At 42.3% G+C, this 25,509-nt stretch overlaps 1 protein-coding gene across 1 annotated transcript in view; it reads left to right on the top strand.

The window, feature by feature from the left end:
- The first annotated feature begins 10,152 nt into the window (after positions 1-10,152).
- The window catches only part of SLC12A5 (solute carrier family 12 member 5), an 87,164-nt gene continuing 71,807 nt past the window's right edge, over positions 10,153-25,509 (top strand). The window contains exon 1 of the mRNA XM_018559043.1: positions 10,153-10,403. Within this exon, the coding sequence (XP_018414545.1) occupies positions 10,352-10,403 (52 nt within the window). The 5' untranslated portion in view covers positions 10,153-10,351. The remainder of the gene's footprint in view (positions 10,404-25,509) is intronic.

Raw genomic sequence — 25,509 nt, 5'->3', positions numbered from 1 at the left:
TGCAGGTGGAACGGGTGTCCCCATTTGTAGGATGCAGAGGAGATATGAGCGAGGAGCGGGCGCATCAGGTGTGTCTGGATAGATCAGTCATTATGGTGATCACAGCGCCGTCAAAGTCCACTGATTTTTTCAGCCATGCCTGTCGCATAATGGCCTCCTTCTGTGTAAAGAAATGAATCCGGCACAGGATGTCCCTGGGGCCATTTCGGTCACTGCCTCTGGGACTGCTTACCCTGTGAACTCTGTCCATCTCTAAGTGGGTCGCGGGGTCACGGTCTAGGAGCTGGTTCAGTATGGCTTGCACGGTAGACCTGAGGTCGGCACCCGGTGTGGAGTCAGGGACCCCCCGCAGGCGGACATTGTTTCTGCGGTTCCTATTCTCACCATCATCCATCTTTAAATAAAGGAGGGTGTGGGCCTTGGTCTGGTTTGGGAGGTCTTCGTTTCGGCTATCATTTGTTCCAGTCCGGTAACGGTCTGGGCCACCCCCTCAATCTCCCGTCTCAGGGCCCCTTCGACCTGCTGTGCCAGACGGTGTACATCTTCCTTAGTGGCCAGTGATTGCAGCAGCGCTCTAAGGTCCTCACCCATCACCGAGGACAGTAGCGGCGACACCTGTGGGGCGGGTACCGGAGGCTGTCGTCTGGCCCTTCTGGTGGCCGCAGCGGGGGACCTTCGTTGGTGGCGTGTCCGGAGGGAGAGGGCCTCGCAGCAGGCAATGACTGACCTGTTCGGGGGGGTCCCGCCATGCGGGAGCTAAGATGACCGCCCGTCTCCATGCGCCTGAGAGCTGCTGCTGAGGGTCTAGGGGCCGCCGAAGCAAAGTATCCGGGTATCGTCTGCCGGTTGCTCTTCTTCTGTGACCGGGTTGATCTCCTGTCACCGACCATGGGGATTTATGTTTGTGTCTGGTAGATATTCGGCTGCAGTGAGTACGTTAGGGAGCAGAGCTCAGCGCACACGCGTCTCTACGGCTCCATTGCTTGGGCACGCCCCTTGTGAGTCCTTTTTAACCCTACATACAGAATTATCACTGGTCTCTCCAGTCTGTAATTCTAGAAGTTCCAAGAGACAATGACATCTGTGGTCATGTAAATAAAATGTGAAGATTCATGTTGCAATTAATGATTTAATTTTCACAAATTGAATTCTGTCCCTGGTATAGTCACTGTGTGATGTACTCATGTGTACCACATTAATAATATATCAGGAGACATCGTTAATTAGTTTGACCACTGTGCAAGTGCTCACATTGGAAATTAATGAAAAGCCAAAGCAATAACTGAAGCATCTTTTTTCACCTGGACTTTTCCGGTAGTGAACGTACTACGGACAAAGCAGGTTAATATTTCATAGTGTAAATGTGACCTTTACGTTTAGTCATGTCACCAACACCTTTCAGCTACACCTCATATCCTCTAATCTTTCAAGCAGTGGAAATAAATGTTTGATTGGCTGTTCCACTAAAGCAATGGGGTATGAGACAACTGTCCATCCTGGGATCTGCTATCATCTTTTATACATCTCGTCCTGAGGGCAAATACATTATAGGAACTTAAAGTAGATGTAAACCCTAACTGGATGATATTTAGCTTGCTAAGCCATTCTGTCTTAGTAACAATTGCCTTTAAAAAAAAGAAAAATACCTCTTTTTGTATCTCAGTGTTTGCAGATCTTCACCTGGCTCTTGGTAGCCACATCCTGTCTGCATCTATGTGCTACAGCTACCCTATGTGACGATAACGGGGTTTGAGTCTGAATATTAAAAATAGAATTCTCTTGCCCCCCAGTTCACAGCAAATGCAGGCCTTCATTTAGTATTTGCCAGGCCTTCCACATTGCACAGAACAGATATCTGCTTATCTGGCCTGTGATCTTTATTGTCCCCCAGCACAAGTGAGAATCCCAAATCACCTCTAAACCTTTTATGGCGGCCCTAATTAAAGGTATGCAACCAGGTACTCATCTATTACCAGTGGACAAGTATATAAACACAAGCAGGTCTTGTAGCGTTAATGACCCAGGTGACCCTGCATTCACCCGAAAGTCATAAACCTGAGTTACAATATCAGCTCCATTTCATAATTTGCAAATGGGGCGGTCATAGTGTAAAATAAAGGTTAATTCTCCCCCTGCTTTCCATCCCTAGCTTTGCCCTAGGGGCCGGCTCCGATGCACCACTAAAAGGCTAACAAAAAGATGCTGAAATCAGCCAGAAACAGTCTCTTGTTTTGAAACATCAAGAAAGGAACTCCAGCAACATTAAAAAGTCTTAACATTGCAGAAGAGTTCCCCTTTAATCTCAGGACATTATCTGCTGTAAGCTTGCTTGAAGAAGAGCCATTCAGACCACTCTTTTGCTTATTGTACTCTGAACTCTGTCAGAAGTCCTAAAACTAGGTCTGTTAACTCTTCACCTTTTATTCCCTTTCATTTTACTGTTGTATATATATTTTGTCTCTTTTTATTAATATCTTTTTCTGTAGCTGGGAAATCTCTGTGCAGGGCGAGGCTGAGAGTGGTACCGCCACGATGTGCTTGTGATGTCACGCTCGGTTCAGAACTATGTATAGTCACGTATGATTGACGTACAGCGGGTTTGGGCTGGGCTTTTATTTTACTGTTGTATATATATTGTGTCTCTTTTTATGAATATCTTTTTCTGTATATATTCTGCACCGTTTCTTTTATTGAAGGACGATCTTAAAAATCGTTAAGCTTATCTCTACGCTCTAAATACGAACTTAAAGTATCCTTGCCTCTGTGAAGAGCGCTACTGTATAGTGAATCCTGTCATATTCCTCCTGAGAGGACAGCGGTATCATAGGCTGGGGGGGGGGGGCGGAGCCGCTGTGACAGAACGGACGAGCAGTGAGGGGAGAGAGAGGCGCCGGCTGTCAGATCCTGCCTCACCACTCTGCATTAGTTCTGCGACAGCGGCTCCGTCCTCCACCCTCCCCTGTCGCCGGATCCCCGCTGGGGAGAGCAGGGGGGATCCAGAGAAGCGGCGGGAGGAGAGGACATGGCGATCTACCAGTGATCGCTACGCGATCGACTGGTAGATCGCGATCGACCTTGTGGGCACCCCTGTCATAGGCATTGTTTAAGTGTTTTTAATTGTCACAGCATTTGCTGGGCACAGTCTGTGTTTCCATTAAAAAACATATGGTGGCAGCGAACGTTTGTGGGTAAAGGGTTAACACTGGTGACGATTGCTCTCAGTGTGCTGGCCTGAGATTGTGTCCCGCAAGCTGGGAAATCGCTTTGCAGGGTGAGGCTGAGAGTGGTATCGCCATGTCCTTGTGACGCCATGCTCGCTCCAGAGCTGTGTATAGTCACGTGTGATTGACGTACAGCGGGTTTGGGCCGGGCGTACGTCACACCCTGGACTTTCTGTTTGAGCTGATAACTCTAGCCCTGTTGCACTGAAATCCCAAGCAGTGTTGTCAGCCCTGCAAGAGTTCTCTTCTGCTGGACTGAAGAACACCTACCGCTTGTGTGATGGTTGTGCATGGACCATCCTAGTGACGAGAAGCATGGAGACGGCTTCCCTGATAATCGGGAAGCCGGTAGCGAGTTTTTACACGCCGCCTGCTTCCTGGCTATTCAGGAATCCAGGTGACGAGTCATTACACTCCGTCTGGCTTCCTTAATGGGACTTCCGGTAACGGTATTCGGTATAGGCGAGTATCGAAAAAAAAAAATCAATACTCGTACTCGATACCGAAAAACCGGTATCGGTGCATCCCTAGTTGTGACCTTTACAATCAGTAAAAGAGTTACAGTCAAGTTAACTGGCACATACTCATTCTGCAAAATGTGCTCTGGGCATCTAAGCTTCAATGACCTGTGGCCACAAAGGGGAGAACGCTGCAGCTTTGAAAAAGATTGCAAACATCTGAAATAACATGAATGTATTAAAGCTTATATTAAATTTTAGTGATTGGGCTTGGATCTACTTTAACACTTGCTTCCCTTTTCCCAACAGAAATGGAACAATTGGTGCTTATCACAGAGATTTTCCCTGCAGGACCTGGCATGGCTGGCATAGGCACTTCTAACAAACTGCACCGCAATACCCGCACATGCTCAAGCAAGGCAGCTGCCACTAGGTAAAGCTGAGTCTTTCTGCTCCTGCCTTCACATATTCCCCTCTTGCAATCCATCTGCAGACGTCGTTGCCCCATACTATTCCCATCACAGCGGGAAGCAGTGCAATGTAATAGAAATTACCAGTGCTCCCTGTTGTGTTGTTGTCAGCTATCACTTTGATAATGGTATTACTGCAGAAAGCAACATAGGTGGTTGTTGTCACGTCGTGTTCCCTCCTGCAATTAAGGCTCAGGAGGGTGAACCGAGAAATATTACTGTTTTGTTTTAAATGGGGTGTATAGATATTAAAGTACAGTACTGGTTTGTATGAACCTGTTTATATAATTGAAGGTAACAAATATTTAACAAAAAAGTAAAATTTTGTTGACATGTGTATTTAGTTTCTATGTTTTAAAAACACATTAATAACAGTTTTAATATGTATTAAAAGCCTAGGACTAAAACAATATATTGCAGTATATCAGTCACTTTATTATTTGCACTTTATTTTTAAGCTTGTGATCCTCCCAATAACACACTTTCGTCCTTGTGTGACAACGCACGCTTACTGTACTGTATATGGAGGAGCAACATTGTAACCCTAGAACAGGAAGTGTTTTAGAACTACAGAAGACCTTCCTCATTTGCCATCTCAGGGACCTGGGAACAATGCAAATGATAACAATCAGCACAAGTAGCAAGCACAGGGAACTTTTGGCTCAAATGTTTTCTGGCAGGATCAAGAGGTATTTTTTGGACTTACAGAACAGATATTACCAAACGCTTTCGATGAAAATATATTTTGCATGAAAATATATTAGAAATGAAAGGTAAATGTGAGTAATCCCAAATATTTGGTAATTTCCCCTTGAAATATGAATATAAAATCCAGTGGTTATTAAATACCACTAAAAGTAAGCTGTGTCAAAAAAAGAAAACAAAAAACTAATAAATAAATAAAATAAATAGAAAATTAATTTGGACTTACAGAACAGATATTACCAAACGCTTTCAATGAAAATATATTATGCATGAAAATATATTAGAAATGAAAGGTAATTGTAAGTAATCCGAAATATTTGGTCGTTTTCCCTTGAAATATGAATATAAAATCCAGTGGTTATTAAATACCACTAAAAGTAAGCTCTAAAAATGAATAAATAAATGAATAAATAAAAATGTAATTTGGGTACAGTATTGCATATATAATAATAGAAGGTGAAAACCTTAGAAATGTTTATTATTGGCAATCTACAAACACATACTTCTAGATAATTGCAAGCTTTGTATTATTTGCATACCTTATTTCTCTTTTCTTCCCCAGTCTTTTGACAGAGGCCATTTTGACTAAGGGCAGGTTATTAAATATCTCTTTACTTCCTAGAACTCTGGCACGTGTGACTAGGGCATGTGACCATGCACATCATCTCAGGGGAGGAAAATGCCTTTCCCAGAGATCTCCTGAGATTACAGATGAGATTTCCCAGCAATGCTCTGCTGAAGACATGGCAATCCCAGAGTGCATTGCTTTGGCAAACTGAAGTTATTTTCACCTTTCAAAGCAGGAAGTGAATGCTCTGCTAGTGTAAGTATTTCAGAATCACAGCATTTTACACCTGACATGTCTATGTTATTATTCTTCATCATACATAGAGGGATGCATTGGTAGAATTTGAGTGTAAAGATCCACATGGAGGCTTTTATCAACTTCTTGCCCGGCAAATGCTAGCATCCTGGCTGCCATGCTGACCCATGGCTTCAAAACTTCAACCCGTCCTTTTCCGCTGGTACATGACCCCTGACAGGATATCAAAGTTTCTGCCCACGACATCCCCTTGTTGTTTTGGAGGTTTTGTAGCTCGGGGTACACTATTTCATATTTGGTGGCAGTGCCCGAAGGTGCAGAGGCTGTGGATATAATATAATATAATCTGTTGAGAAAGCTTTTCAACCGTTGCTTTGCTTGTAATCCTTGGGAGGCTCTATTGAGCAGGCCGATCGCACCCCTTTCTAAGAGGGATAGGAAATAGGCAAACTTTATCTTTTTGGTGACTCTACAGACTATTGCCAAGGCTTGGAAGCAGCCGTCACTAATTTTCCTGAAGTTAAGCAACGAGTCATGGGAATCATGGTACACAAGAAGCTCACGGCTATTTTGCACAATTCCTGTACTTTCAGAAAACATGGTCTCCTCAGTTGGATTATGTTCGTCCGATGGATCTAGAGCAGGGATGGCCAAACTCCGGCCCTCCAGCTGTGGTGAAACAAAAAATCCCATGAAGCATCTCTCTCCGGGAGTCATGTCTGTGGCTGTGAGAATCTTGCAAAGCCTCATGGGATTCGTGGTTCCACCACAGCTGGAGGGCCGCAGTTTGGCCATTCCTGATCTAGACCGTACCCTACTTTCTGATTACAGTTTGCTGTTTGGAGCAGAGTGTACTCTGGCTGATTGTTTACTTTTGCCTTTGCTAGTTTCACTACAGCTGGAGTGCCAAGGTTGCCTACCCCTGCTCTACGATGCTGAAAAACAGGCGACCCCCATTGAACTTACATTACACCTGTGCTTTAAATGCTACCAATCTAATACTAGAATAGTAAAGCAATCCTGCTACCATAATAATATGTTTATCCTACATACAGGCTTACTTCAACTCTTTTCAGTCCTAACCTCCTTGAGTTTCCATTGTAACAAGCAATATAAAGGCACTATAAGTGACTAAAGTGCAGGGACCTAGAGGTGCCTGCTAATATCTTTATAAATATTCAGGAATTCCAAGAAGCCCCAAAACTGGACTTGGTCTATGATTAGCTCATTGTATCCTAGCAATGGTGACAGCTGGCCTGCTTCCTACCATCTCCTACATATTGTTTTTGGCTAGTAAGACTCTCCATCACAGCGGTGGGCCAGTGGGAAATGAAGATGGGCAGAGCCGTAGCTAGCTCCTTTTGTGACCAAAGCAAGAACAAAAAATTGTGCCCCCCTCCAACAGGCGTGTGACATCTCCCGACGATGCGCACGCTCGACTTCACATAACATCATGAATGTGTTTTTTTGAAATGTATTTTATTGTTATTTTAAAAAAAAATGTAACCAAGTTTTTTTTTTCATTGTAGAGGGGCTTCAGGGAAATACACTATATTGCCAAAAGTATTGGGACGCCTGCCTTAACACGCACATGAACTTTAATGGCATCCCAGTCTTAGTCTGTAGGGTTCATTATTGAGTTGGCCCACCCTCTGCCGCTATAACAACTTCAACTCTTCTGGGAAGTCGTCCACAAGGTTTAGGAGTGTGTCTATGGGAATGTTTGACCATTCTTCCAGAAGCACATTTGTGAGGTCAGGTACTGATGTCCAAGCAGTAGCATGTGTTGCTTGGAAATAAATAAGTGTGTGCATGTGGAATGAGACAAAGAGGGGCCAGGATAGGCTGAAAATGCTAGTTGGGAGCAAAGGCACTGTGTTGTCAGCCCAAATAGGAGGTTGGGAGCACACTTTCAGGAAGAATAATATTTTTCTTTACTTGCAGTATTTTTAAAGGGATAAAACATAGGGACATGTGCATGTATTGGAGAGATGTATCTCATATGCATTTTTTTTTGCCTTGATATACACTTTCAGTGAGGCATTAGAAAGAACACTAAATACCCTGGGATACCTGTAAAGTCACTATTACATGAAATTGTATGTAAACCCCCATCACTAAAATCTCATATAAGCTTTAACATGTTAACAACATTTTATTAATATCATACCCGGTGATCTTACCATGATGACCTTTGTTCAGGCACTTCTTGTTTTATGTTGGCTTTACTTTGTCCCTGGTACCCACCTGTGCTCCTGCATTGTCACCCTGCTGCACGGGCTTTCGATGGAGACTACAAGTGACTATTTTAACACACATGGCACAGGTCAGTGTTGCCACCATTTGGAAACCCACCCTGAGATATGCTGTGCAGCCTTTGCTGGTGCTCATGCATGTGGGCAGCAAAGTGGCTGCATAAGGCCCCGTTCACACTGATAGGTTTGTTGCGTGTTTTCCGCCGCGAAACCATGCATATTTCCGCGCGATATCGCTTTATGTAGCTTGTCCAATGCATTTCAATGGAGCTGTTCACATCTCACAGCTCAATGTCGCCTATAGCTTGTCGCTCGTACATGACCCTTTTTTCCCGCCGATCTTGCGCGATATGGCTCCAATAGACTCTATGGTGTCACGCAAAATCGCGCATTATCGGCGATATTGCATGACTTTGTCGCGTGATATCGCGCTACAGAAGGGTCACTTTTGCACTGCAAAATGGAAGGAAAGAATGATGTCGCTCGTACATGGCCTTTTTGCGCGGATGTCGCGCGATTCGGCTCCAATAGACTCATTGGTGTCACGCAAGATCGCGGATTACCGGCGATATTGCGCGACTTCACGCTACAGAATGGTCTCTTTTGCACTGCAAAGCCTTTGCTAGATGTCACATCGAGATCGCTGTTGATTGGTTGCAGCCCAATGTAGCAGCGACGAAGTCCCACCCAAAAAACGCGCTATGTAGAGCAATAAAATGTGCACTGTCATTCAATATCGCTGAAAGCCGCTCTGCACGAAATCGCGCGAAAAAACGCGCAATATCCATCTCGCTCAGTGTGAATGGGGTCACAGAAGGCCACAGGAGATCAGCAACACTGACATGTAACATAATATCATAAAAAGTCAAAACAAGTATTTTTTTATTTTTAAAATATGGCAGTTGTTTCTGACACACAAGGCTCAGTTCACAAAGTTAACACACCGGGATAACGATTGTTATTTAAAAAAAAGTGACATCTATTTTTAGCTCTCCAATGAGAGTTGAACATTTCAGTCACGTGACTGAAAACACCATTATATTGCGCTAAACTAAATGTCATTCAGTTAGGGTTGGCATCTATCTTGAGGTCTGGGGTTCAATCCCCACCATGGTCTCCACGGTTTGTATATTTCCCCTGTCTATCCTTTCTCCGGATGCTTGATTTTTTTGCCCACAGCCCAAAAACGTACCCGTAAATGAATTGTCTCCCAAGCCAACAGAGGTCATCCCTGGGGTGTATGGGGGTTCGCATGACATTAGATCATAATCTCCTGACGGGGATGGTGCATTGCTGCATTACATACCAATCCTAGGGCATACATAGCTAGTTTTCCTACATCAAGACATAAATGTTTCATATGGAAGTCAAGGCTGTAATTTATGGAACCAAAATTGATTCACGGGTCACGGGAAAGCGCTTGGGTTCCCTGACCTATTGCAAATGCATCCAATCAATTCCGTCATCAACGCCCCCATCCTTCAAATGTCAAAATGAAATCATTGATAAAATTGCTACATTAACCCGTGAAACGCGTTGGCGGAAGAAAATTCTGAACCGGCGGGACGTCTGCGGTGTCTCGGGATACGGGGGGCGGGGTTGGTGTAAGGTGACCGGTGAATGTCCGACAGGCCCTGTCCAGCTGAGCTCCTCTGTCTCTGCTGCTGAAATAAAGATAGATGTGAAGTGCCTTGTGGACATGATTAACTGATATCTGCAAGGCTGTGGATAGCCACCCAGCTAATGAAGGAGTTAGCAGAATAGATGAGAGCTAAACTAATACTGTTTAATGACTTGAGTCTAATCCAGGAGACAAGCAAAAATAGAAAGGGGTATCTGGAAGTGACAGCTTTGTGTGGATGGAGGAAGAGCAGGGTACCAAAGTGGAAAGAGCAGCATCCAGAGCATGCATCGAGCACGTCTTCTATGTGATGAGGGTTTAATTATTTCTCTTTTTTCCCCTGTCTCCTCTGCATCCCATTCAGCATAAAGAGAGGCGATCATGCAGACAGGGATCCGGGGAATTCCCACATGTCGTATGCTAGTGTCTCCCTCATCTGAATGCCTCCTTCCTTCTCCCTCGCCCCTCAACATGTTCTCTCCAGCTTTTATTTTGTTGCGCCCTCCTTCTCCCCTTTTCGCCGTCTTTATTTCTCCCCCATCTTTCTGTCTATGTGCCCCCTCCTCCCTCGCTCTCTCCCTCCCTCCCTCCCTCTCTCGCTCTCTCTCTGTACATGGGGCTGCGAGTGTGCGCGCTGAAAGATCTCTGCACTGCAGCCTCCACCTCCTCCTCCTCTCTCTCTCTCTCTCTGCCTCTCTTGCACACTGAGCATCGCTGCAGTATTAGGCATCGGTACCCTGGGAAGGAAGAAAAGGAGCCCGAGAGAGGTTGGGAGAGGGAGCTGCACAGGCACAGAGGATGCTGAATAACCTGACAGAGTGCGAGGAGGGAGAGGGGGGCACCAGCCAAGGTAAGTGGAGGAATCTGACAACAGGGAGGTGGGGGAAGAGAAGGGGGAGCCAATTCTCCGCAGTGCTGCTTCTGAAGTGGGGGGGCGTTAGTGACCAGGCTAGGGGGGAGCAGGGCCCCCCCCCATGCTAGGCTTACTTTAAAACCCAAAATAGCTAGGGGCCAAAAGCTTCTTGAATTTCACTGATGCACCCTTTAAAATAAGCGAGCCCTCAGCCAGGTGCTTGGGTGCCTTTGTAGACCCCAACCGTTGCATACTGTTGCTCTTCATCCCTACGGCACTGCATTGTGGACCTCTGACCCCTGTATCTTCCTATGACCCCCCCGGTGGCTGTCAAGCTCTAGGGCACCCATGGATCCACGGTGGCATATTGCACCTCTGGCTTTAACATATAGAAAACTCATGCTGCGAAAAGATCTGCAGCTGCCGCCACTTGACCGCTGACCCCAATGTGTCAAGCAGGACCCCCGTGCTGTAGGCAAAGGCTTGATATGTTTATTGTGATTGTACGTGTTGTCTGACCAGTGCTGTAACGCAGTTTCGCCACCTGTAAGGGACTGTCCGTTATATTGCAACAGCTGCTAAGCACTGGCTGCAAACTGACCCATATTGCTCCATCACCCCCCTCCCGCATTCACACTGCATACATGTCATCAGATTGTAATTCTATACAGTGCTTAATATCATTTAAACTAATCTGTATCATGCACCCGATGCTTGCCTCTGCATTGCACTGCCTGCATCGCCTGTTGTTGAGCAGCCTTCTCCCATTACTGACACTTGTCACCCTGTCAATCCCCCCCAGCCCCCCATGACCTGTCTCCTAGGCTTGCTCTCCAGCTGTGACATGATGTCTGTTTACTTTTAACATCCCCCCATCCCTTCCCCGTGACATCCCATCAGCATAGCACCAGCTCGATTATGTTCACAGCACCAGTGGTGCATCATGTCTCATGCTCACTGTATTCTCTCATCAGCACCGCAGTCTCATTCCTCCTCACCAAGCCACCAGCGCGCTATGGTCTTCCCCTTGTTTGTATGCTCGGTTTATCACCGCTGCTCCTCAGAAAATCACTGCATTCCTTGTCATTTTCACTGCATCACAAGTTCAGCCATTTTCATACTCATATAATTAGATAATCGCTGCTGCAAGTTTTCCCAGATCCAGTTCAGCGTTCTGTTCTTCCCAGCTAGATGCATCTGCCCCCTCTCTGTGACATTTCTTTACGGTACTAACAGTATTTGAAAAGACAGTATGTGAGAAAGGAATCATTTGAGATGTTGTATTGCAATCCCATGCATTAGGTGTTACCAATTAAAAAAACAATCATTTGATTAGAATAGAATGCCTTGCTTACTAGGACCCACTTTTGCATCTTTTGCTCCATCTCTTTGGGACTCAACATGATAAACTGTTGCATTTGTTTGATACACATTAAAGCTTATTCATAAGACAGCGAGACCAGTCAGAATTCACCCAACTGCAGGCAACTGAAATTTGATTGGCTGAAGCTTTCACGCATATATTGCACCTTGCCGTTTAATTGATATATTATGAATGGAGGGGAAATGAAGCAAAAACAATGTGGTTTTTTTTTTATGTGCAGAATTGCTTGCTGAAGGTGGAGGTGATGGCTAGTTTAATGGCCATATGCTCAATTCACAAAGATAATATAACAGGGTAAGGATTCCCTATTTAAAAAAAGTGGCAGCTGTTTTTAGCTCAATGAGATTAAAAAATTACAGTCACATGGCTGAAAATAAAGATCCTTATCCTTGTGTTAAAGCTTTGTGAATTGAACCTAATGTCAATTGAAAAAAAAAACAAAAGAATAAAATTGCCAGTGCCTTGGACTCCTCCGTAGGCTTAGGATTTTCCCACACTGCTAATTTCTCGGACGTTTTAATGGCTGAATGATGGTGCATGACAGTTAACAATAGGTGTACCTTTGCATGATTGTTAGTGACATCACCAGTCCCTTTGACCCAAATAATAAAGTGTAACTGGCAGCGTCATTTAATACAAAGACTGTAATTTGTAATGGTCAATAGTATTAATAAAAAGACTGTATAAAAGAGCTTCGACACAACATTCCCCCCCAATGCACGTCCTTTGTCAGCAACAGTGGGGCCCCTAACCAGTGATGGCTTTTAATTCACGCCAAAGTCTGTATTTGATGAACAAAGGTATGCTGATAGAGCAATTGATAACTTGAGAATCTGCAATGCTAGATTTCACCAGCAGGTAGTGCTGCATGAGAAATGTGTAATCATGACTCTCAGAGATAACTGAAGAGGGGGAACCACTACCAGGCTTTAAATAAGATAGTGCTAATGACAAGTGCAGTAACTGATAGAACTCAAGAAGATTTCAGACTACTCTTATCATATGAGGCATAAGACAAAACATTTGTCGCTATGCGTTATTGCGTTTTGCACATAGTCATTGCTTTTTGCGCAAGATTATTTAAGTAAAACTGTCATACTAGGCACCGCAGGCACCTACCATTCTTGCAGGTCACCTTGGAATCCCCCAGAATACAGGGGCTTCTCAGTAAGCAAATTTTAACTTAACACATATTTGAGACATCCGTCTGCACTGAATTGTGGGATGCACTGGGGGTTTTCCATTGTCATTGCCGAGTAGCATGTAAGTGACACACTGCAGGTGGCTTCAAATTTTAGGGGATCCTGGGGTGCGACAATGGAAGCCGTCACGGGCAGGGCCCTCCTTACCATCTTGTCTTGATTTGTATTGTGATTGTAATGTCTTCCTCATATTGTAAAGCGCTGTGCAAACTGTTGGCGCTATATAAATCCTGTATAATAATAATAATAGTGGGTAATACCAATTGGCACCCAGGGGTGCTTAGTGTTAGATGTGTTATATCAACCCAAACGTATTTTGAGTTATTATTTCACTGTTTACCTTTGGATATGACTTTTGTAGTTTTATGTGCTTTCTCTTTTATATTTTTGTTAATGTATTATAGACATACTGTATATAGATTAGTCACTATAGGGACTTAAAGGACAAGTTCAGTATTTATCGTTAAAAAATACCTGCTTCTTAAATATAGTAACCTAAACCATCCTTGCCGGTGCTAACAGTCATGCGAAAAAGAAAGTACACCCTTTTTTTAAAATTCTATGGTTCTAAGTATCAGGACATAATAAAAATCATCTGGTCCTTAACCTCAGATGACCAACAGCACATCACATATTACACCGTGTCATTATTTATTTTACAAACCTAAAGCCAAAATGGAGAAGCGATGTGTGAAAAACTAAGCACACCTTTTGATTCAATAGCTTGTAGAACCACCTTTAGCAGCAATAACTAGAAATAATTGTTTACTGTATGACTATCAGTCTCTCATATCGTTGTGGAGGAATTTTGGCCCAATCTTCTTTACAATGTTGCTTCAGGTCACTGAGGTTTGCAGGCATTTGTGTATTAACAGCTCTCTTAAGGTCCCGCCAGAGCATTTCAATTGGGTTGAGGTCTGGACTTTGACTGGGCCCCTGGATTGGGCTAAGGACCACATGATTTTTATTATGTGCTGATACACCAAAGAGGGTGTACTTTCTTTTTCAAACGACTGTACATTCCTTGGACGGTGGTGGCCTCTCTTATCCCAGCTAGTTAAAATCTAGCTGCCCTTGCCTGCACACTAGCATCCCATAGACTTGAATGGGACGTATCCATACTTTAGGAGCATAGTCCCATGTACGTCTATGAGACATTAGCAGGCGCTGGCAGCCTGGCACCAGATTTTTACTGGCCTTTGGAGGGAATAAGAAAGCACCAGCAGAGGGGAGGAATGGGTCAGCTTAGTGTATTTGGGGATAGGAAGAAGGGCTCTTTTTTTTAGCAAAAAACTGAACTTGTGCTTTAGGATAAGATATCAGCCACACAGGGAGTACGTTGCTTTTAATGAGTTGGAAGCCTCATAGACCTGTAGTGTATAAAGCATCTGTAAAGTACAGAGAGCAGAGGCTGAGTATCTAATGACTGAATGTGGCTACCCCCTTCCCCATATATATATAATAACAAATTATATACAGTATATGATATATATAATAGAAACCAGATTTCTAAAACAATAATATGTTGATAAGGTTATTTACATCAAGCTGATCTCTTTTACGTGTCTTTACAAAAACATTTTAAAATAACACACGTTCCCTTTAAAGCAATCTAATACACATAGCGGATACTATCATTGACTTAATTAAGAAAGGAAAATCTTGTTTTCAGAATTTAAAATAGAATTGCATCTCTTTTGTGCTTACACTAGAATTTGTATTGCCACCTCCTAATTATTCCAATTTTATTACAGCGCAGCTGATTCAGTCATACTGCTTGTTGTAAAGATAAATAAGCAACTGCCTTAGTGGTATTTTGTGTGTCTTTTGCTTAGATCAGCTCGGGTAAATAGGGTTTTCACAATCAACTGGAGATTTGTATCCTGGTTATGGCTCGCAAATTGGCTCTGCTATCACGTATGCCTCAAACGTAATAGTACGGCTGTCATGACAATCCTGTTTACATAGGCATGGTTTACTATCTTGCTATTCTGAAATAACGGCTCTCCTAAATAAGAACAATCCACAATGGCAGATTTTTCCTGCAGTATCTGTCTAGATGGAAGGTGGTTCGATACACTAGGAAATAGGCTTATGTTTCAAGCAGGATTTCACTATATAAAGTGGAAAGTCCCTTTAAGTGTCAGTCCACCCAAAAGTGATACTGTATTTGAGTTACAGATTGAACCCAGTGGGTTGCCATTGATCCAACAGGGAGAGTGGAAACCCTTTATAATGTCTCTGGTAGGTGTGTAAACCTGGGACTTTAAACACTGATGGAGTCCCTGAGAAATATAAGAAACTCTCAGGCGATTTAACGCTCTACTTCTAGCGTCTGCGAAAAACTCAAATATTAGTTTTGGGGGAACTGATGCTTTGAAGATATATTTATAAGGTAGGAGTTCCCATTTGTCACATGTGCACTATATCTGAACAAGTTATCTGTGGTGAAAGATCTCTTGATCTATCGGCTTGGAATTGTTGTTCTGGTATCGTTAGTACAGAGACAATGTCTAGTCAACGTCACCTGGCACATACCAGGCAAATATCTACAGTACATGCTTCTACAGATTTAGGATGTTCATACATAAAAGATATGCATAGTCCTATTTCAACAGTAAAAGTGTGTCTAGACACACATTATATTAAAATCATTCAAGAGTATTTGTCATTATCACGAATATTAGTCTCTCATAGATGAGTTTCTGAAAAGTCCATCTGGGTAAATTATCTATCTATCTATCTATCTATCTATCTATCTATCTATCTATCTATCTATCTATCTATCTATCTATCTATGTCTCTAGCTATCATCTATCCATCCACCTGTCCATACATCCACCTGTCTGTCCGTACATCCATCTATCCATTCATCTATTTTATCTGATTATTTGCTATACTAGACAGTATATCTTTTTGAATCGTGAATAATCTTCTGACATCTGAAATGTTTTAAGGGTCATCTGTTACTTAAAGGTGGCTATAAACATGAATGTAAACCCTACATTTCTAAGGTCTCATATGAACTTTAACATGGGGTGGATAAATTAATATGGAATTCAGGAGCCAGTCTGTCTATGCCAGGAGCCAGCTCCATTGATAACAACTAGAGAAGAGTTAGGCACTATTTGTAATTTTTATGGAGCACTAGCTACCTGGCCAGAGGCGGACCTACCGCCGGTGCAGCCACCATGGCTGCAACAGGGCCTCAGGCTGGGGGGGCGGGGTCCAGTAGGTGGATCCATTGGTTGTTAGGTCCACCACTATACCTGGCTCCTGAGATGAATCCAGCCCTGCTTTAACACGGTAATGTATTTTTAAAAGTAGTTAAATTTTTTTTTAATCTGCATCTTTCATTCAAATAAAATTGTGTTACCAATGGTTTGTTTGGTGACTGTGGTCCCAACTGCCTTGAGATCATTCCCAAGCTTCTCCCGTGTAGTCCTGGCAGATCCCTCACTTTTCTCATGATCATCCTATCCCCATGAGGCGAAATCTTGAATAGAGCTCCAGACCGAGTGTGATTGATGGTTATTTTGTATTCCTTCCATTTGCAAATAATCGCTCCAACAGTTGTTTCCTTCTCACCAAGCTTCTTGCTGATAGTCTTGTAGCCCATTCCATTCTAGTGCAGGTCTACAATCTTGTCCCTAACGTCCTTTGACAGCTCTGTGGTCTTGCCCATGGTGGTGAGGTTTGAATGGAAGATAGAGATTCTGTGACCAGATGTCTTTTATATGCATAACGAGTTGTCGTTCGGAGCACCTTCTTAAATTGACAGGACTAATCTGTGTACCACATAGCCAGTCTGTGGGAGCCAGAACTATTGTTGGTTGGTAGGGGGATCAAATACTTATTTTACTCACTGAACTGCAACTCAATTTATAACATTTGTATTGTGTGTTTTTTCTTGATTTTCGGTTGATATTTTGTCTCTCTATCATTTAAAATACACCTATGATAAAAAAAATTATAGACCTTTCATTTCTTTGTGAATGGGCAAAATGACAAAATCTGCAGGGGATCAAATCATTATTTTCCTCACTGTATCACTGAGATGCATGTAGTCAGGAAGTGGACGCAAAGGGCTGTATAAGATCCACAGCACTGAGAGGCAACAAAGGAGAAAAAAAGGTGAAAATAAATATTTTACATTTTTTTTTTTAAAAGTGATACACAGTGCTTTTGCAAAGCTAAATGTCATACTGTTTTTGTCTACGTAAATGTCAACCTGTCAAGCATTTTTCTTATTTTTAATCTGCTACTAGGAATAGATGGCAAATAGCTACAGGTTCATGTAGATATGTTTGGCTGGCTGATGGCACATTAAGTTCCATGCTAAGCTTCACCTAACCCCTTCCTGCCTCCCACACTTCACTATTAGTTAGTGTGGCTGCCAGTCAGTAAGAACGCCATTGTAAGAGGTACTATTTAGAAATAGGGTTATACATAAATTCTAAGGAAGAGGAACGGAGGTAAAGGAAACACAAGTGATGATTGTGGCAGGGATTGGGAAAAAAAAGCCTAACTTCTAGGCTAGCACAATCATCCTCACAAGACATTTCACACATACAAGGCTTCTGCCTATTTATTACATGTAGTTATATGGTGTCAACAATTTATGCAGCGCTTTACATACTGTACACACACATCAGTCCCTGCCCTCAAGGTGCTTACAATCTAACATCCCTTCCTCACATGCATATTAGAGCCAATTAACATACCAGCATGTCTTTGGGGTGTGGGAGGAAACCCACGCAAGCACAGGGAGAACATGCAGACTCTATGCAGGTAGCATACTGGTTGGAATTTAAATGAATGACCCTGGTGCTGTAAGGCAGGAGGTATAACCACTAAGCCACTGTGCTGCCCCATTCTTGTGGCATGCTCCCATTAGGCAGGTCACAGAAATCACCTCTATGCCTACGGAGTTAATAACGACTTGTCTATCATTGTCCTCTTTTCCATTGATGTGACCTGAGATCTCTGGAGATGGTTGAACAGGCTGTGGTAGAGAGCATGATGGCACATGGGGTGACTCTATGAATACCCCAGGGGGCCAAGCTGTATCAATCTACCAAGTGGTTTCCTCATAAGAAGATCAATCAGTATCACTGCACAGCAAGCCTTTAGCGACTGTTTTATGACCTACATCTGCTTTAACACAAAGCTACTGGTAGTTGGCAGGAGGTATATGCCAGTATTCTATCAAAGTTGCATAAATATAAATTTTTTATGCAACAGCCATGTTGCACTGATGTTTCTGCCTGGCAACACGTTGTCAATGAAAGAATAACTGCGGTACAAATGGCACCTTCCTGATTGACAGCAGAGTTACAATTCATTAATTCAGCCAGTTAGCTAGCGACACTTCAGAAGAAAGTATCTGGTCACTTAGGGAGTTGTCACAGGTGACAGGGCTGCTGGTGTGACATGGCCCTAAGAGGCCAATGCTGAGGTGCTAAAGGCTGGTTGGGTAGGCTGGAACTTGTCTTTTTCTATAGAAGTTGACATTTGCATAACAGAGCGCTCTTGGGTGTTGAGCCGTCCAGGGCACTCAAGCAGGAAAACCCTCCAAGGATGCTCAAGTAGTTATTTAAACATATGTACAGGGACTCCTGGTAGCAGTGTAATGAGCTGAAACACACTCAAGATTTTGCATGAAATAACAATCAGAAATTTAGCAATTATGTGGCTGTAGAAAAATGTTCTTAAAAACTTGATGCTGGCATATATAAATACTAAACGTGATGATGGTGTGACATTTGCTGATAAACTATGGGATGCAAATTTGTAACTTACTATGACCCCCCCTTAGTATGATCATTGTTTTCCTAACCCAATTACAGGCTGTATTTTATCCAAATCTGATGAAATTGTAATTACCAGACAACAATGGGTGTGTATGGGTAATTAAACAGTAGTCTGGATTATTAAATGATTCAACTATGTAATCTATGTAAAGGTACCCAGAGACATAATATTGCTGTTGTCTAGCATTAGTGTTTCCCCCATGCTCATGTAGCAATTAAACAGTGTCTGTAGATAGCAGAAACATAAAACCTGGACAAAAATCAGTCTATATTTTTCAAGCATTTCAAGACATAGAGGACCAACACAATAGTGTTTGTGTATTTGCAGTATATTAGGGCTTTCAAAGGATTCCCAGCACTTTAAATAGAAAGTAGAAGGCAGGAGAATTAATTCACTGGCATTCTATATACCGATGCTCCTCTGGTTTACAATTTTTTGACTTTACGATCATATATGATAGCAGCGTATATAGACTGTATACAGATGTTCCTTTGGTTGTGTATATACTGTACTGTATATATCATAGCTTAGCCTTGTCTAAGCTATTATATAAACATGGCTAAAGCACTTGGAATTACCTACAGACGGACAAAAGCCTACTGTATATGATAATAAAGTATTGAATATCTCATGTATATACAGCTCCTCGGTTTGCAATACGGTCGCTTTACGATGGGTTTATCGGAATTTAACCCCATTGTATACCGAGGAGTGTCTGTAGTTAATTAATTTCTTGAACTAAGAAATAATCAGTCTGTAGTTTTCCAGTCTTCAAACATGAACAAATCTTAAGTTTTGTTAAAACTGAACTCCAAGCAAACAGCTATATACACAAATGAAATACATATATAAAAGCCCTTCTGAGATTTACACAGCCCTTCCATTCAACGCAACCCTTACTGGCAGGGCAGGAGGACTAATTGTTCTGTGCTGCAGTAAAGAAACAGTTAAAGGTCTTGTCCTTGTCCCTCTTCCAGCCTGTGGCAGACTTTCTTCTAGCAGAGAAAATGGTCATCTGGATTTTCAGTCTGAAGGTATCAATCAACAAGTGGATGACTAGTGCTAGGCTTTCTGAACAGCAGCATATAGATTACGTACTAAGACAACTGAATGAGAGGAAGGACACACCTCCTTACTCTCTCCTAGCGAAAACCACCATTAGGATTTTCAATCTGCAGGATTTTCAATCAGTCATTGAGTGAAGGACAAGTGCTGGGTCTTCTTATTAGCAAGCCCAGCATACTCATCAAAAAAGCCAAAAATAGGAGCATTGCAGGGGATTCCTGAAATGTGATTTGTATCTTAATCTGGCTTCCTATCTATGAGTTACATTAATGTGCGCAATGTGAATAGAGGCAAAAACAAATGTTCTAATATATTTTCTTTTCAGGCCGAATGTAACATTTGGAAAATATCACATAATAGCCACTAGATGGAACTGAGGAGCATATGAATTAAATACTTCTATCTTATGCTCCTGTACTCCATCTAGTGGCCATAATGTGGTATTTTCTGAACGTTACATTTGACATTCGAAAAGAAAACATACTAAGAACATTCTTTTTTGCCTCCATTTACACAGAACGAACATTCACAGATATTTACAGGATGGCTTGTTCTGCAAATTGATTATAAATAGATCCCTTGGTGTGTTGCAGTGAATTTCAGTGCACCACAATGCATTTTAACATGCTGTATAGAGATGCACTGATTTCGGTATCTGGTACTAGTACCGATATTTTGCTTTCGGTACTCCCCGATACCGAGTACCGATACTGGTGCTTACGCTGGCATGGAGTTGGCTTCCTAGGCAATCAGGAAGCTGGGTGGCAGGTAATGACATGCCACCCGGCTGTCTGATTGCCCGCGAAGCTGGCTGCATGTTGTTTGGCTGGCTTGATTGTTATTGGATGGGAAACCAGCTTCCCAGCCATTCAGCATCGAGTCAGCTTCCCAGCTAATAAGGAAGCCAGGCAGCAGGCAATGACATGCCACCGGACTTTCTGATTGCCTGGGAAGGTGGCTGCATGTTGTTTGGCCGGCTTGAATGTTATTGGACTCGAAACCGGCTTTCCAGCCATTCAGCATCGAGCCAGCTTCCCAGCTAATCAGGAAGCCGGGCGGCAGGTAATGATATGCCACCCGCCTTTCTGATTGCCTGCGAAGCCGGCTGCATGTGTTTGGCCGGCTTGATTGTTATTGGAAGGGAAACCATTCAGCCATCCTGATCGCAGGGGAAGCTGGATCCATGTATCCCTACAGCACTGCCGGTCATAGGAAATCTTCCTCTTACCGGAAGTTCTGGTATCGGGGAAGGTATCAGAACATTTGGGCCAGCACTTGTCCAAATACTCGGTATCGGCACTGATACCGATACTAGTATCGGTATCGGTGCATCCCTAATGTTGTATAACGTGCCTTTGTTAATGCACCACACCGGTCTGCTCAGATATGAATGGGACCTTATTGTAGACGTCTGAGAAAAGCAAACCAAGCATTCAGAGAACAAGGTTCCTGGTGACATTCTGTACACCAATGGTATACGAAATGCCTGCAGGTTTCCATACTGCAAGGAAGCGACATTTCAATTTTCTGACAGTTTGAGAAAATTAAAGATTGAAATGAAAAGGTCATTGTGTAGCAGTTATGTAAGTTATATCTTTTTTTCTTTTAGCAAGAGTGGAACTATTCCAGAATGGTGTAGAATTTGTTGTGCTGAACAGGGTCTACCCTACCTGTAAGAATTATATGCAAATTTGCTGCCAAAAAGCATCTGGGGCAGTGTATCTAAACTATTAACAAGGCTTCAGGCTAAGTTATAGGAAATTTAAACCCAACCACTAAAGTTTCACAAAGTATTTAACATGTTAATGTAATTTTAAAAGCCATTTCCAATACTTTTAAATCTCAATACTTTAATCCTTTTAGGCACTTCCTATTTATAGGGTGACAACGCTCTGTTCAGGTCTCTCAATTGTGCTTCTGCATTGTAATAGTGGTTTCCAATGGAAATTACAAACAGCTGTTTCAATGCACATTACTCAGACATGGTTCACCCACCCTGAAAAATGTCATACATACATCAGTGGAGTGCATGTAGACAGGGAAGGGCTGAAAGCTGGCTGCAGGAGATCAACCACACTGAAAAGCATGAAAAAAATTAAAACTATTTTTTTTTTTAAATGCAAATGTTTATGACACACCGTGCTTTAATTAACTAAATGTCATCCGGTTAAGATTTACATCTACTTTAATGTAAGCGTGCAACAAGCAGTGATGGTGCGCAATGTAAAGAGATCCAATAAACCAGTGAGATGTCATCATTGGCTGATCTGGAATCTGATTGGTTGGCATTGGATTATTCTGCCTGATACATCATCATTGATTTTTGCATTGCCTCAGTGAACATGTCCCCTTGGTTATGAAGGTCCTTGGCCTGGAAGTTTGCTTGCAGATCCATAATTGATGCGAGCGGCCCTTCTGCACTACGTGACCTTATTAGCATAAAAATGGGGGCAGTTTCATCTTGCCCCACTGATTCATTCCTCCTCTTATCATAATGTTAAGGGACTGCATATTCTTGGACTACAAGCAAGTGATGATCACAGAGGGCTTTGTAATCGTAATGAAAACAGAGGCTTAGGCTTGCATTGCGATGATATTGGAAGAGTAGCCCTTGGGGAAGAAGATCATGCTAATTTTTATTGAGCGGATTTTTATGAGCTGTGCTACCATACTGATAATGATTAGTTATATAATGGAATTTTGTTACACATAGCAATTGAGAATAGTGTTATGTTGGTTTTCATGGCTCTAATAGGAGATCTTCCACTTGCTGTTTTTTCCCCTATGTTCCCTTATTCTCTTGGTAATACTAATATTTGATAGCAAGCTACAGACTACAAAGGAGATGGCTCTCTACAGAGCTATATGCGTCACAAGAGACGGATGACAGTGTTTATACAACTGGGTCACTTTGTAAAACTGGTTAGTATAATGGCTAGAAACATGCAGAGCTCTCTAAAGGATTGTCTAGAAGTGTTTTATGGTCAAGATACCAGTTTAAAGGACAGTAGAGAGCATCACTCATGGAGTACATGTTTATAAAATGTGTTAGTTATTAATTACTAAAATCAAACTTCATATAAAACTAAAGGACCATAAGTAAACATTTCAAGTTCCTGTATATAAAAGAGCTACTAGTTACAGTCACCAATATACTGTGTATACCTTTATACAAAAAATATGGATCAGTCCACCCGAAATCAATAATGTAGTTGTAGGCTGAGTCATATGTTTTATTATATGTGCTGGGGAATCAAGTTTATAGATTTCTATACCATAGTACCTGGCTCTGTTCTCCATCTTGGAGTTTTGGGTGATCCAATCCTTACTGGAGTGTTCCCACTCCTCCTTCTGCATTCTTATAATAAAAAATCCATAAGGGAAAGTGGGACTCCTTAAAATGGCTGCGTCAGATTTAGAGCTGTCAAGCAAAACAGATTTAGAGCTGTATCACCCATAAGGTAGTCTAGGCAGTAGCGTAGGGCCCTTTGGATGTCCAGATGGCCCAGCTAAAACCATCATGGCCCTGCAGTAAATCAGGTGAATAATGCAATTGGTCAAAGAAGTGCACCTACCTGTTACCCCATAGGGGAGGATGTTACATAGTTACATAGTTACATATGGGAACATGTCAGCAAAGACAATGCAAATGAAGCCGTTTTTCTATCCATTGCAATCCTTATCAATCACAACCTAAGGGATGAGAAAGCTGCTACCTTGTCTTGACCTCATTTTGTCCTAAAACCCAACTCTGGGATATAGTTTTATTTTTTTAAGTATCCTCCAGGTGCTATAAAACAAAAAAACAGCTCTGTCTGCTATTATCACCTTAAATTTGGAGCTGCCCACCAGCCTCCCACTCCCACTGCAGTGTTTCTTCTTGGCCACAAGATGTCCTCAGTCTTCCGTGCTGAATGACACCCAATGTTACTCAACCCAGAGGACTGAAGGCTTCAATTGTGAATGCAGGACATCATGGCTCCGTCCCCTGAGGGGGTGTCACAAATTACACCCTTCATTCACAATGTACTTGCGCAAATACCAGAGCCTACATCATTACCCCAATGCTGCACTCTAAATCAGTATGAACTACCAAGCTTGGTGAAGAGGATCAGTCTGTAGACTTCAGAAATATAACCAGCGAAGGATACAAGGATAGGATGGATTTGTTCGTGATGGGGGTGGAAGGAAGTTGAGAGTGGATCTTCATTCTGTCCATCACACAGTGCAGTGCAGGAGCATTTCTGTTGACCACTGCAGCCTCAGCACTGGAATTCACGGTGGGGGCTAAGCCTTGTGGTGCCTTCTTTGCTGGACTTCTGTTTGGGATAGTAAAGCTCCCTTTAGGGCCAGATTGGGTGAAGCCATTTAACTGCCTTGTGTGTGCTTGCCTTCAAAACTAAACTAAATACAGGGAGATATGCAAAACTCACTGCAAATATGTCCCTCATGGACACTGAAAACAGGATCCCACTACTGCAGCAATACTTATGACTACACAACCCTGTCTGCACTGCTATACCCATCATTATGTATTTCTATCTCATGTATACAAAATGTGTTGCTTAGTGTTAACACTGATGAGTGATGGTCATGCTATAAGGTTGTAAAAGTAGTCGTAGAAAATTGGTATATCTTGACAATATATTTGAAAATAGCCTCAGGACTGGTATAAAAAAAGGGCAATGCCTATCATTATGTATTTCTATCTCATTTCTATAAAATGTGTTGGGTAATGTTGACCCTGATGAGTGACGGTCATGCTATAAGATTGTAATAGAAGTCGTAGTAAATTGCTATATATTGACTATACATTTGATAATAGCATCAGAGCTGATATAAAAAGGGCAATGCCCATCATTATGTATTTCTATTTATTTTTTAAGAAATTTGTTGGGTAACGTTGACTCAAATGAGTGACGGTTCTGCTATAAGGTTGTACAAGAAAGCGTAGTAAATTGGTATACATTGGCTATTGTGAGATTCGTTCCAAACGGTAACACAATAAGGACGCATCCACTCGCTTAAAAAATATGGACACGGAAATGGAGATTACACAGTGGCATTGCCACGCACTGCCACACTATATATTTGGTAATAGCATCAGGACTGATATTAAAGAGGGCAATGTTTATCATTATGTATTTCTATCTAATTTCTAAGAAAGTTGTTGGGTAATTTGACCCTAATGAGTGACGGTCATGCTATAAGATTGAACAAGAAGGCGTAGTAAATTACTATGCCTTGGCTATATATTTGGTAATAGCATCAGCGCTGATATAAAAGAGGGCAATGTTCATCATTATGTATTTCTATCTAATTTCTACAAAATCTGTTGTTTAGTGTTGACCCTGATGAGTGATGGTCATGCTATGAGGTTGTAAATGAAGCCTTTGTAAATTGCTATGCACATACTATATATTTGATAATAGCAACAGGACTGCTATAAAAAAAGGATACAATGTGTTTGTTCCATCCACAGACGCTTCTTTTTTTCCCGCGGGGAAACCAAACTCATCGGGTTGACTTTTTTTTTATGACAGTGTTGATACTGATGATGGTGAAGTGCTGCAGATTATGTTGCACCTGCTGATTATGGTCATTTGTTGCTGTAATTAAAGGTATTGTTTTCTGATGA

This window comes from Nanorana parkeri, unplaced genomic scaffold (genome assembly GCF_000935625.1).
Source record: "Nanorana parkeri isolate BGI_ZX_2015 unplaced genomic scaffold, ASM93562v1 scaffold377, whole genome shotgun sequence".
In the NCBI taxonomy this organism is placed as follows: Eukaryota; Metazoa; Chordata; class Amphibia; order Anura; family Dicroglossidae; genus Nanorana; species Nanorana parkeri.
Note: the sequence above shows the minus strand (reverse complement) of the source record. Positions and strands in the feature narration are given on the sequence as shown.